The sequence below is a fragment of the Phyllobates terribilis genome, unplaced genomic scaffold (genome assembly GCF_046119375.1).
Source record: "Phyllobates terribilis strain yellow unplaced genomic scaffold, ASM4611937v1 Scaffold_3__8_contigs__length_932513732, whole genome shotgun sequence".
NCBI classification, from domain to species: domain Eukaryota; kingdom Metazoa; phylum Chordata; class Amphibia; order Anura; family Dendrobatidae; genus Phyllobates; species Phyllobates terribilis.
The window spans coordinates 784,152,113-784,166,045 of NW_027362763.1; the positions used below are offsets into that span (position 1 = coordinate 784,152,113).

The window sequence follows — 13,933 nt, forward strand, 5'->3', positions numbered from 1 at the left end:
TAAGCCAACTAATCAGGACCTCAAGGTTTAAATGTCACTTACTTACAGATTACCCCTTTATCTGCACAGAAAGTTTCTGGACGTGACAAAGGGCGTAAATGGCACACTGACAAATTCTTAAAGAGTAACTGAACAAAATTATTAAAAATCTGAAAAACTTACTGTTAAGATTAACACTTCAGGTTCCACACAGCTACAAGTTTGAATTTCTGAAGATTTGGAGTTAAAAATTTGACTTGGATATGGAATCTCACTCATAGGTGGCAGAATCCATGGATCCTCTACTGTTAGGTTGAAGTTAGGGAGATCCAAACCTCTTTTTGGCCACATTGGTACTGCCGTAATAATACCGACATGTACAATCATGTGATCAAGTCATTTTTACTACACAATTAACACTGGGAAATCAAACAAACCAGGACAGAATTGAGTTTTTTTTTTCACCATCTTATTTTGAAATGTTATTTGATAGCCTAAGAATCGTTAAAAATTATTCTCAAGGTATTAAAACAGAACTGTATTCTCTAGACAAAAACATTTTTTAAAACGAGGTGTTAAATGGATCTGGCTCCAGGAGAAGACAACTGGAATACAGTGTGTTATGGTTACAAAGAATTACCCCTCATATAGAGTAACACAACCTCCTCTGACGGAAGGAGAGAAACATATTTGACAGTCTTAAAATGTTATGCCCCTGTCTCAACTCGGTTTTCTTTCCCTATGGCTAGCACCATTGATGTATTTTTTTTTTAATGATTTTTTTAAATTCATATGAGGATGAAGAGCTTTGGGTGTGATCAGGGCACTTGATCCTCTGGCTCTATTCCTCACCTAGGGCCAGTCAGGCAGAGGTGGCGGTGCATCAAGGGGTCAGCTTCTCATTAAGTTTTTTGTAGAAATAAACGTACAGGCAAGTATGAAACTTGAGAGGCCCTGAAGGTGCATGGTCACACGCAGGAATGCCACACATGGCAATAGGAAATAGAGCCCAGATAAGGCTGTCTGAAATCATTCTGCGAGTCACCCATTAACTGTAGTAACCACAGCTGTGGAGTCTGTAAGCCAAACCTCCGACTCCTCAATTTCCATGACTCCATCTCCCTCATACATGCCTCATGTTTAAGTGATAAAGTTACTGTAGCACAGATTCATCTCAGCTAAAAGTCTAGACCCTTAGATCAGGAATAGGACGGACATTTATAGGACATTTCATAACTTTCCCAAATTCTTATGAAAAAATATTCCCCACATTCTGCATTGAACTACTGTCCCCAATTTATTATATATCTTAGGAGTCGGAATTGGTCCATTTTATACCAACTCCACCAAAATGGACTCTGACTCAACTGCCCTGATAGTAACTAGAGATTACACTTGTAAACTCCTACAGCACAACAAAAAAAAAGAAAAAACATAAGAGGGAATCCCTGTGTTGATTCCATCCCAGGTTTGAACCTTTTTTCCCCTAGACGTCCTGTAGTTAAATAACCTCTCTAAAGGGGGCCTAACCATGTCTTCAGATACATCTGTTTCTGGCCGCAGCTTCTCCATAATGGTTTCTGTGCCAAGTGTCAAGTGGGCTGTTCTTCAGGGCTGACCATTGTAAACTACAATTCCCTTAACCCCTTGCTTTTTCAGACTCCGTTCTGATCCCCTACTCTTCTTACCGCTCCGTGATCTGCTAGTGGCCGCTGGGGCTGTGCATAGTTAGAGGGAACCTGTAGTCATGTGAAAAAAAACTTATCCTGCAGATATGTGGTTAACCTGCAGGATACTAGTGCTCTTAGACACCCACTGCTAGGAGAAAATTAATTTTATTCCTCCCGGCAGCATTCGGATTTCAGTCACAAGGCGGCGCCGGTGTAGGTTCAGTCACTGCTCTGTGCATAGAGTGAGAGCTGTAACCGCACCCCCAGCAGTGACTGACAGCCAGCTCTGCATTAGGGCAGACTGTCAGTCAGTGCCAGGGTGTGGTTACAGCCGCCGCTCTCCATACACAGAGTGGTGACTGAACCTGCGCCAGCGCCACATCCCCCTGACTGAAACCTGAATGCTGCCGGGAGGAATAAAAGTTAATTTCCTCCTGGCAGTGGGGCTCTAATTGTCGGCGCCAGGCAGGTTTAGTACGCCATTAACCTACAGATTAACCTCATATCTGCAGGTTAATAGCATTTTTCTCACGTGACCGGTTCCCTTTAGTATATCAATAAAATGTAATTCTTGCCCGTCCTCATCACCCTGTGAATGGCTGCGTGCCTACAATCCGGAATAACAGTTTTGGACGCAGCTCACCTGCACTGCGTCCAAAACGCTGCGTTCTACAATACAAGCACAGTGGATAGATTTATAGAAATCCCATGCCCCCTTCTGACGCCGCGGCTATACAAGCTGCAGCACGTCAACAGAAATTTCCCCAATAGAATGTATTGGATGCAGTATCTCTGCATGGTTCACTGAACACAGGCTGATTTACCTGCGTGATTATAATGCAGCGTTTTGGAAGCAGCGTAAATACACGGCTTCCAAAATGCTGATACAGCCGGATCGTGGTCACATAGCCCAATGGGTTCTAATCTTGCAATTCTGGAGGTGTTAGATATAGTCTCTTATGTGTCCTCTTAGCCCCAAACCTCCCATCATTGTTGCCCATCACAGTGCAGCCTTCATTTTACCAGAGCGGTTTAAAAAAATGAAAGCTGATCTCTGATTGATTGGTTTCTATGCAGCGCATACAGTCTCTTCTTACACAGTACAGACAAAAGGCCCAGTTGTGTTTACAGCTAGGAAGCCTCCATTATAGTATACAAGGGCAGAAATTGGCATGCTTTTTATGAGAAAACCCCTTGGTGGTTTAGTGGCTGCGTCTATCAGAGTGGTGTGGAACAGGCGGAGGGGATAGTTCTTTGATGAAAGTGGGAGGCACAATGGCCATGTCCACCCCATTCAGTGAGTATGATGCCGTCTCTGCACAGTAAGAGGAGCATACCCACTGTATAAGAATAGCAGGAGTCTGAGCAGGTGCCACCTGTCATTAAAGGGCTACAGGATATATCCACGGGCAACAAGTAAGCAAAAGCCTCAGATGCAGTTTTCATGGAAAGATATCCAAAACAAAACACTTCAAAATTGTTGTGCAGAAATAAACTAGTACATTAAAGTGAATCTGTCAGCAGGTTTTTGCTAGGTTATCTGACAGAAGCATGATGTAGTGGCAGAGACCCTGATTCCAGGGATATGTCACTTACTGGACTGCTTGGCACAGTTTCAATAGAATCCTTGTCTTCGGCCATGTGCACAAATTCAGTATTTGGAGAGTTTTTTACATCCGTATTTTTAAACCAAATTCAGAAGCAGAACAATCAGAGGACAAGTATAATAGAAACGTCACCACTTCTGGTTTTGCTTTACAAATACAGAGGTAAAAAATGCACCAAATACTTAACGTGTGCAAGTCTCCTTATCTGTTGTAGATGTAGCAGTGATGAGAATGCGGAGCTGTGAATAACCCCGCCCACAATCCTGTGTCAGCAAGCTGCCAATCAGTGGTGGGGGCGGGGTTACACAGATTAGCCGGACTGGTCTGCACGTGAGACCTAGTCCTGTAGGGATAATCTCCTCCTGATAAAACACAGGTTGTATTAAAACTACAGCACTTGCCTAATAAGTAACACAGACCTGAAATCAGGCTCTCTGCCCCTACATTAGAAAAAAAACTTACCGACAGATTCCCTTTAAATGAATGAATGAATGATTGCACAACATTCATTTCTTACTCTGGTTCCCGGCAGCTTCCCCCAATAAACACCATAGACAGAACATGGTTGGGATGGTATTGCTTTTTTTTTTTTATTTGTCTTTGAAAAGGTGATGCTGCTTTACATACAAAAATAGTCTGTACACAATGGTTTATATTACAAAACAGTGCAAATTACAGTACGAGAGTTGTGAGGAGGAGAATACGCCGCTACCAGTCTATGGATTGTCTGTAACACAATGAAATGGATGAGTGATTGAAAAAATAATAATGAAAAAAAAAAAGATATATATGATAGAGTTCCTGAGGAAGGTAGTGTAGATAGAGGTGAGGTTTCTACTGCGGTCAGTTTAGTCATGTAGCCGAGCACTGCGTTTCAGTCTGCTGCGTGTGACGAGCGAGCATGGGATTAGACAATCCTGAAACCAGCATTTTTCATGTTATAAGTGGCCTTTCCTGCAATCCACAAATCAATAGGAAAGTGTATAAACATTAGATTACATGGGGGCACCATAGATTACTAGTACTGGGGTCCTAAGATTCCTCTTCATGAGTAGTGAGGAGTCTTCTGGATGAAGGGATGGTCAGGATGGATTCCATACAAAATCATGGTGTTCGAGAAACAGCTGAACCAAAATAATCCAAAATTAACAGCAGCCCTAGAGTGGTTTTTATTTGGAAAGTGTATTATGCACTTCTGTACTAGGCATTAAGGGGGTCCCAGTGGCTTAACACAAATCCTGTGAATACTCTATATGTTTCTTGTGGAAAAAAGGACTTAGTCACACATGGGAACACATCAGAAATGAGAAAAAAAAAAAAAAGGGGAGTGTCTGTTGACTGTTCAAACCAAGCACAGCCGCTAGGTCCACCCTGTGTAGCTGAACAGTTCAGAGCACCTTCCCACCTACTTGTTCCCCATCTATTGTTGACCGCTTCTCATTCCTGCAATGATAGAGCTGTCAAACAAGTAAGAGGTGTATGGAGATAGCTGGAAAACAAGTAGGTAGCAAGGTGCACTGAACAGCACAGCTGCACCAAGGGTGCACAGCTAGTTACTTGTGATAAACAGTTAATTTAAATAGAGCTTAAGATCAGTAAATATGTTCCCTATGACCAATTGCCACAGCTGACTTTTTTTCAAAATCAACAGCAGGAAGAATGGCCATACTGGCTAGCTTATAAATGGTCTTTCTGGTCACGGATTGTAAGTCGGCTGCACAGACTCATCTGCTGCTGCAGTCACATTTTTAACCCCAAAAAGGAAAAAAACAAAACAGACACAAACAAATCACAAGCTTTAGCCACAGTTCTGAACTATTAATTAGGATTATCATTAATGAATCAAAATAACTGTCCTTTGCTCAAAATAATCAAATTAATTACATAAATCCCAGAGCTACCCTGATTCTACTGCAGTTTTCCATTTTTTTGTTGTGTACACTACACTGCAGAGATATTCACGTTTCTTCTGGAGAGCAATATGTGAAATCTCTATTTTGCGTTTCTTCAGTGTTCTCTTTGAGGGGGGGAAAGTACATGCCCCATATGCTGCCAGTCACTGCTCACCAGCTGATTTACCGGTCTGTCAGTCTCAGAAGCTGCAGAGTTGTGATTAGCAGCATCTGGGGGGTGGGGTGGGGGTGAGTGAAATTACCCAGTTGAATAGGAAGCAGAGATTTCACATACTGCGCTCCAAAAGCATCAAATATGAATATTTCTGCAATGGTACAATGCAGCGCAAAACAGAAAAGGCAGGCAGAAAAAGGGGCGCTTAGGGATTTTTACAAGGTATTTGACTCAATTTTTCCAGCAAGTGACAAGTCCTCTTGAAAACCAATGCCTAAAATCATTTCAGATTTTGTGAACTGTGCAAGAAAAAAAAAAAAAGTTTCCATTCAAATAAATTTGATAAATTAGGGGTACGTCGTAGATGTTAGAATAGAACCTTGAAAAAAAAAATGTTAATTTACGTTAGGAGTCTCCACAGGAGACATTTCAGTATCTAATTTTCAAGATAATAAACAATAGCAAATCTGCATTGATTGCAGGACTGTGAATTTCAGAAAGCTTGAAAATCTGAGGCTTTGTCACGTCCAGGAAAATGGGCTTCTCTGGAGATAAATGAGGTAATGTAAAGCAATAGGTGTTTTTTCTTTTCCTTCTCATGAATATACGGTTACGAATTCGAAGACAAAAAAGGTGATACAAAACAGAACGTGAAGTCTGGTTACAATCGCAATACAACATTTTTTTTTTTTCTCCCATTTTTTTTTAAATATTATAGTTTTGAAAAAACATACGAAAGGCAAAACATTTACAGGGTCAGGCATCTGCAAAACCCTCAAAGAATATATATTTTTTTTTTTATATATAAATTTTTTTTTTTTGATAAGAAAAAAAAACAAAGAAAAAAAAAAAAAAAAGCACACAGAAAAAGTAAACACTCTAAAAGGGATATAAAATTGTATATAGATCATCATGGCAGTATGTGGCACAGGGGGAGAAACCCGTATTATGCTATACATTTGGGGAAGTGTTTTCACTTCAAGGTGTCGTCAGGAGATTGCAATTTTAAGGACAGAAGACTACAACATAAGTTACTGATCTTTATAGCTGCAGCATCACTGCCAAAGGTGGACTGGATCAGAAGACAGAAAAAAAACACAAGGCTTTCTTTTTGACGCAAGTCTTTGACGCTACTCATCCTTAATGTTATCAATCCCCACAAAAAAAGCCAATGTCCATGAGGCTGGTATTCTACAGAAGTCTACGGTCACTGACATGGACTGACCTCATAGTACCGCTCAGTTATTGCTTTACACAACACGTAGTGCAGTTACCGGTTTAGCCTTAGTCTGATACAGTTTTTAATGACCCGAATAGTACTGGTTGGCACAGGAGAAGATGCATCTGGTAGCTCTTTACTGGGTAGCCTCTACAAACAGATTAAAACATCAGGTTGATGGTAAAACTTGTAAGAAAACAATAACAGAACGGTGCAAGTTTATAGCTTAGCCCACAAAATATGCATAGAAGAGAGAAAAAAGGGAGATCTTTCTGTACATAGCAGTCGTGGAAAGAGAAGCACCTTGTATTCACCCCTTGTGAAGTCACAGGAACATTCACCAGTGGGAATATATAGATTTTATGGATAGTACCTGTGATCTCGTGCGGTCAATAGTAGGAATGGGCATTGAGTCTTCAGCAATTATTCTTTCCTGTAAAACAAGAGGTTGAAGGGAAAAGGGAGGGGGCAACAGAGACCCCGTCATTCCTACATTAAGCCAAAAACACCTCATGCACTCCTGGCATTTCTACCCAAAGATATCAGCACTCATGATATTCTGTATATGTGCACACACACCATGTACATGTGTGTATAGGTACTAGAACTATTATGCACATGCTTGTATATAATCCCCATTATCAGAGTTAGGCCACGGCCACACTATCAGTATTTGGTCAGTAGTTTTTCTCAGGAGCGGGAGCCAAAACCAGGAGTGGGTGAAAAATGCAGAATTGGTGACTTGTTTCTATTATACCTTTTCTCTGATTGTTCCTCACCTGGTTTTGGCTCCCACTCCTGAGAAAAAAATACTGACCAAATACTGATAGTGGAGCCGTGGCCTCAGGGTAACGTTTCTCATTGTGGAGAGACACATACCGGCTCCGGCATGCCAATGTAAGGAGGCTTATTCGCCGTGCAATGCTACCCCGGAACACCGTAAATGGAGATCCTGATCAGGCTTTTATCCCAAGTCATACTGAATGACTCGTTAAAGGGTCAATAGTGACTTGTAGGATCGCTGCTTCTAACAAGTGGCGCTATAGAGTTCAAGTCCTCTTCCTCTCTGAAGAAGCAATTTGCCCATTATCAAAGTTAGAAAGCTAAACTTATATGCTTAGAATGCCATACTTACCACAATTTTTCTCGTTTCCTCCTTTTCAGGAATAGGACGACGCAGAAATGCAGAGTCAATCACGCCAAGAAGCTATAAGGGACAAGTTATTAAAAGAATATCAAGTAAATATCCATCTTCTATATAAGAAAAACCTGTAAAGTTTACAATGGTCCAACATAACAAAAGTAGTATTAACCCCTTCAGGACCGAGCCACTTTGTAGGTTAATGACCGGGCCAATTTTTTCAATTCTGACCACTGTCACTTCATGAAATAATGACTCTGGAACGCTTCAACGGATCTCCCTGATTCTGAGATTGTTTTTTCGTGACATTTTGTACTTCATGATAGTGGTAAAATTTCTTCGATAACTCTTGCGTTTATTTGTGGAAAAAAAAAAACGGAAATTTGGCGAAAGTTTTGCAATTTTGAATTGTTATGCCCTGAACTCAGATATGTCACACAAAAGAGTGAATAAATAACATTTCCCACATGTCTACTTTACATCAGCACAATTTTGGAACCAACATTTTCTTTTGTTAGGGAGCTAGAAGGGTTAAAAGTTGACCAGCGATTTCTCATTTTTCCAACAAAATTTACAAAACCATTTTTTTAGGGACCACATCTTATTTGAAGTGACTGAGGGGTCTTTATGACAGAAAATACCCAAAAGTGACACCATTCTAAAAACTGCACCCCTCAAGGTGCTCAAAACCATATTCAAGAAGTTTATTAACAATTCAGGTGCTTCACAGGAACTGAAGCAATGACGAAGAAAAAAATTAACACTTAACTTTTTTTCACAAAATATTAAATTTAGACCAAATTTTTATTTTCACAAGGGTAACATATAAAAATGGACCCCAAAATGTATTGTGCAATTTCTCCTGAGCATGTGGATACTAAATGTGTGGCAGAAAACTACTGTTTGGGCGCACGGCAGGGTTCGGAAGGGAAGGAGCGCCATTTGACTTTTTGAATTAAAAATTTGCAGGAATAATCAGCGGACGCCATGTCGCAATTGGAGAGCCCCTGATGTGCCTAAACAGTGGAAACCCCCAACAAATGACCACATTTTGGAAACTATACCCCTCAATGAACTTATCTAGATGTGTGGTGAACACTTTGAACCCCCAGGTGCTTCACAAAAATTTTCTTTTACCCCCAAGCTTTTTATTTTCACAAGGGTAACAGTAGAAAATTGACCTCATTTTGTTGTGCAATTTCTCCTGAGTACGCCAATACCCTACAATGTAATTGGCAACTACTTTTGAGGCACAGTGCAAAGGTCAGAAAGGAAGGAGCACCATATTATAGTACAGATGTTACTGTTGTGGTTTGCAGGTGACATGACCCACTAGGAGATCCCCTGAGGTGCAGTAACAGCAGATTCTCCCATAAATTACCCCATTTTACAAACTACACCTCTCAATGAATTCATCTAGGGGTGCAGTGATCATACTGACAATAAGGGTGTGTCACAGAATTTTATTCCGTTGGGCAGTGAGGAAAAAATAATTACATTTTTACAGCAAAAATTTTGTTTTAGCCCCAGATTTTACATTTTCACACTGGGATAATGGATAAAAATAGCATCAAAATTTGTCCCATAATTTCTGCTGAATGTGGCAATACCCCATATGTGGCTGTACAGTACTGCTTAGCCATACCGCGACACTCGGGAGGGACGGAGCGCTATTTGCCTCTTGGAGCGCAGATTTTCCTAGAATAGTTTGCGGACTCCATATACAGAGCCCCTAAATGCTAGAAGACGCGAATCCCCCCTCAAGTGACCTCATTTTGGAAATGATACCCCTGCCAAACATGGGGACACTAAATGTGGTTTAGACACACTGCGGTGCTCAGAAGGGCGGGGGGATTTGGATTTGTGAGCGCAGAATTTGCTGAATTTCTTTGGGGGCGCGAGGAGCCATTTAGCTTTTCCAGAGCCTTTGTACAACCCGTAACGTGGAAGCCCCCTATATTTCCATTAACGCATGACAGACCTGAGTGGGGGCTTTTATGTGAAGCTTTTATTGGGAACATTTTACATAACATTTTAGATCACATTTATTTGTCGCTCTACGCTGAGCACTTACTTTGGGGTCTCCATCTCAATCGCCGAATGACGTGATTCAGATGAAACCCCTGTGGGATCTACTCACTATAATGAGGTGAGGCAGCAGAGTTACTCTGGACTCCGTCTGGCCTCTGTTTAGCGTTATCCATTTCAGAGGTGCACAAAACTGTGGCTGACCGCGCTTTTATTTACGCCTAAAAAGATGGACACCGCCGGATCATAGGTCACACACTGTCCACAGTGCCTCCATCTGTCTCACAACAGGGAATCTTCCATCATGGGTTTCCGCCTGAATCACTTATTTCAGAGATTTACATGGAAAGCTGCGCAGAGCGCAGGATAAATGTGAGCCGAGACTAACAGATCTTTGGGAGGCAGAATAAACAGATCTGCAGCAGGTGAAGAAATGGTTTTATTTATCTTTTACGCCGTTCCCCGTACAGTATAAAAGTGATTAGGTGACTTTATTCTTCGGGGCGGTGCGATTACAACAATGCCAGATTCATATTGGGTTTTTATGATTGACAGCTGTCACTCACTAAAAGACGCTTTTTTTTTGTTGCAAAAACTAATGTTTGCATCGCCATATTTAGAGAGCTATAATTTTTTCATATTTCGGCCGACAGTCATGTGACAGCTTGTTTTTTTGCGGGGCAAGAGGATGTTTTCAGCGGTACCATTTTTATTTTCATCCGTCTTTTTGATCGCGTTTTATTTCACTTTTTTCCAGCGGTATGATAAAAACTAGATCGGGTCGTTCCGGGTGCGGCGATACCAAATGGGTGTACTTTTTTGTTTATTTTTTACCTAAAAACCTGTATTTTCAAAAGTTTGGACACACCTTCTCATTTAAAGATTTTTCTGTATTTTCATGACTATGAAAATTGTACATTCACACTGAAGGCATCAAACCTATGAAGTAACACATGTGGAATTATATACCTAACAAAAAAGTGTGAAACTGAAAATATGTCTTATATTCTAGGTTCTTCAAAGTAGCCACCTTTTGCTTTGAGGACTGCTTTGCACACTCTTGGCATTCTCTTCATGAGCTTCAAGAGGTAGTCACCGGAAATGGTCTTCCAACAATCTTGAAGGAGTTCCCGGAGATGCTTAGCACTTGTTGGCCCTTTTGCCTTCACACTGTGGTCCAGCTCACCCCAAACCATCTCGACTGGGTTCAGGTCTGGTGACTGTGGAGGCCAGGTCATCTGGCGTAGCACCCCATCACTCTCCTTCTTGGTCAAATAGCCCTTACACAGCCTGGAGGTGTGTTTGGGGTCATTGCCCTGTTGAAAAATAATTGATGATCCAACTAAACGCAAACTGGATGGAATAGCATGCCGCTGCAAGATGCTGTGGTAGTCATGCTGGTTCAGTATGCCTTCAATTTTGAATAAATCCCTAACAGTGTCACCAGCAAAGCACCCCCACACCATCACACCTCCTCCTCCATGCTTCACGGTGGGAACCAGGCATGTAGAGTCCATCTGTTCACCTTTTCTGCGTCGCACAAAGACACGGTGGTTGGAACCAAAGATCTCAAATTTGGACTCATCAGACCAAAGCACAGATTTCCACTGGTCTAATGTCCATTCCTTGTGTTCTTTAGCCCAAACTTGTCTCTTCTGCTTGTTGCCTGTCCTTAGCAGTGGTTTCCTAGCAGCTATTTTACCATGAAGGCCTGCTGCACAAAGTCTCCTCTTAACAGTTGTTGTAGAGATGTGTCTGCTGCTAGAACTCTGTGTGGCATTGACCTGGTCTCTAATCTGAGCTGCTGTTAACCTGCGATTTCTGAGGCTGATGACTCGGATAAACTTATCCTCAGAAGCAGAGGTGACTCTTGGTCTTCCTTTCCTGGGGTGGTCCTCATGTGAGCCAGTTTCTTTGTAGCGCTTGATGGTTTCTGCACTTGGGGACACTTTCAAAGTTTGCCCAATTTTAAGGACTGACTGACCTTCATTTCTTAAAGTAATGATGGCTACTCGTTTTTCTTTACTTAGAATTTGTATTATGGCAAGAAAAAAGCAGCTAACAGTCTATTCATTAGGACTATCAGCTGTGTATCCACCAGACTTCTGCATAACACAACTGATGGTCCCCAACCCCATTTATAAGGCAAGAAATCCCACTTATTAAACCTGACAGGGCACACCTGTGAAGTGAAAACCATTTCCGGTGACTACCTCTTGAAGCTCATCAAGAGAATGCCAAGAGTGTGCAAAGCAGTCATCAAAGCAAAAGGTGGCTACTTTGAAGAACCTAGAATATAAGACATATTTTCAGTTGTTTCACACTTTTTTGTTAGGTACATAATTCCACATGTGTTAATTCATAGTTTTGATGCCTTCAGTGTGAATGTACAATTTTCATATAGTCATGAAAATACAGAAAAATCTTTAAATGAGAAGGTGTGTCCAAACTTTTGGTCTGTACTGCATATTTTTTTTTAAAACTTTTTTACTTAGTCCCACTATAGGACTTTCACTTTTTTCACAGATATAATGTATTGCAATGCACTAGCATTGCAGTACATTATACCTATATTGAAAGCTCATGAGACCATGCTGTGCATTGGTCTCAGGAGCTTTCCGTAGCTTGGTGACCTGGGGGTCATCATGACGACCCCTGGTCACCATGGCTACGGTCGGGCCCCCGCGATGACGTCACGGGGGCGCTGACCTGAAGGCAGAGGCAGCTCCCAGCCCTCTGCCTGTCTCCTGAACGCTGCGACCGTGCTCAATCGCAGCATTCAGGGGGTTAACAGCCAGGGGCGGCGCTGACACCGCTCCTGGCTGTTTAGTGCCACAGCTCAGCCACTGGCAGCGCTGAGCTCCGGCACTGATAATTTCAGCGTCTGCTGCGATCGGTCAGTCAGATTGACTGATCGCAGCGATCTGGGTGCAGGGACCGACGGCATGGGTCCCTGCACCCCTTCTCGTGCTGCTCAGCTGTCACAGACAGCTGTTTACACGCTGTGCCAGTTCAAAGCTATGACGGATACTGCACGGCAAGGAGCTGTAACTTACACCGGCTCATGCCGTGCAGTGTCCGTCATTGAGTGTTATGGGGTCAATCACCTTACCAACCGCAGTGCTGAGGTTTTCCTACCTTTTTATCGCTATCACATTCACCCAACTCCAGTAATAAACTGCTGATATGAGATGTGACCGCTGCAGCCAATTACCCGCAGCAGTTTTGCTCGCAATCGCCAGAGCTGGGTGAACCGGGGGAGGGGTCGGCAGGGGATTGATAAGGTCCTTTTATCATTTCAGAGGATTGCAAGTCATAGGGAAAAAAAAAAATAGAAAAGTCAAAAGGGGTTGGACAAACCCCTTTAAAATGTAAAGATCCTAACTTCCCAGCTGACGAAATTCCGTAAAAATCTCTTTATTATGGCTAGACCTTTGTTTTTCCTCGCAGATGTTATGGAGGCATAGCAATAGTGAATTCAAATTAGGAGTCCTATGTCTGTAAAGCTGCAGAATAGGTTGGCGCTATATATGCAAGCATAATAAAATAAAAGAATTATAATGGCGGCCACCTATAACAAATGTCAGAGTCCAGCCAGAATCTTCAAATGCAATGTCCTATGCTGCACTGCATTTCAAGAGGCTGGTTGATGGAAGAATCCTAAAAGAATCATTAAACCAAAATGCTGGAAAAAAAATATTCAGGGCTCGCCCTTCTAAGAATCAATTTCAAGGCATAATCTATTAAAAATATATACAGCTCTGGCAAAAATTAAGAGACCACTGCAAAATTTTCATTTTCTCTGATTTTTCTCTTTATAGGTATATCTTTGAGTAAAATGTACATTGTTGTTTTATTCTATAAACTACTGACAACACGTCTCCGAAATTCAAAGCTAAACATTTTGTATTTATTTGCAGCAAGTGAGAAATTGCCAAAATTATAAAAAAGAAACAGTGCTTTCAGACCTCAAATAATACAAAGAAAACAAGTTCTTATTCATTTAGAAACAACAATACTCATGTTTTAACTCAGGAAGAGTTCAGAAGTCAATATTTGGTAGAATAACCATGATTTTTAATCACAGCTTTCATGCGTCTTGGCTGCTTTCCACCAGTCTTTCACACTGCTTTTGGGTGACCTTATGCCACTCCTGGCACAAACATTTAAGCAGTTCTTCTTTGTTTGATGGCTTGTGACTATCCATCTTCCTCTTGATTAC

The 13,933-nt window shown here is 41.6% G+C and overlaps 1 protein-coding gene across 3 annotated transcripts in view; it reads right to left on the reverse strand.

The window, feature by feature from the left end:
• Nucleotides 1-3,821: 3,821 nt before the first annotated feature.
• Nucleotides 3,822-13,933, reverse strand: part of PAPOLG (poly(A) polymerase gamma) — a 41,343-nt gene continuing 31,231 nt past the window's right edge. For all 3 annotated transcript variants that reach the window (XM_073672387.1, XM_073672388.1, XM_073672386.1), the window contains 3 exons: nt 7,678-7,749; nt 6,916-6,975; nt 3,822-6,692 (listed from right to left, as the gene is read on the reverse strand). In XM_073672387.1, the coding sequence (XP_073528488.1) occupies nt 6,594-6,692; nt 6,916-6,975; nt 7,678-7,749 (231 nt within the window). In that variant the 3' untranslated portion in view covers nt 3,822-6,593. The remainder of the gene's footprint in view (nt 6,693-6,915; nt 6,976-7,677; nt 7,750-13,933) is intronic.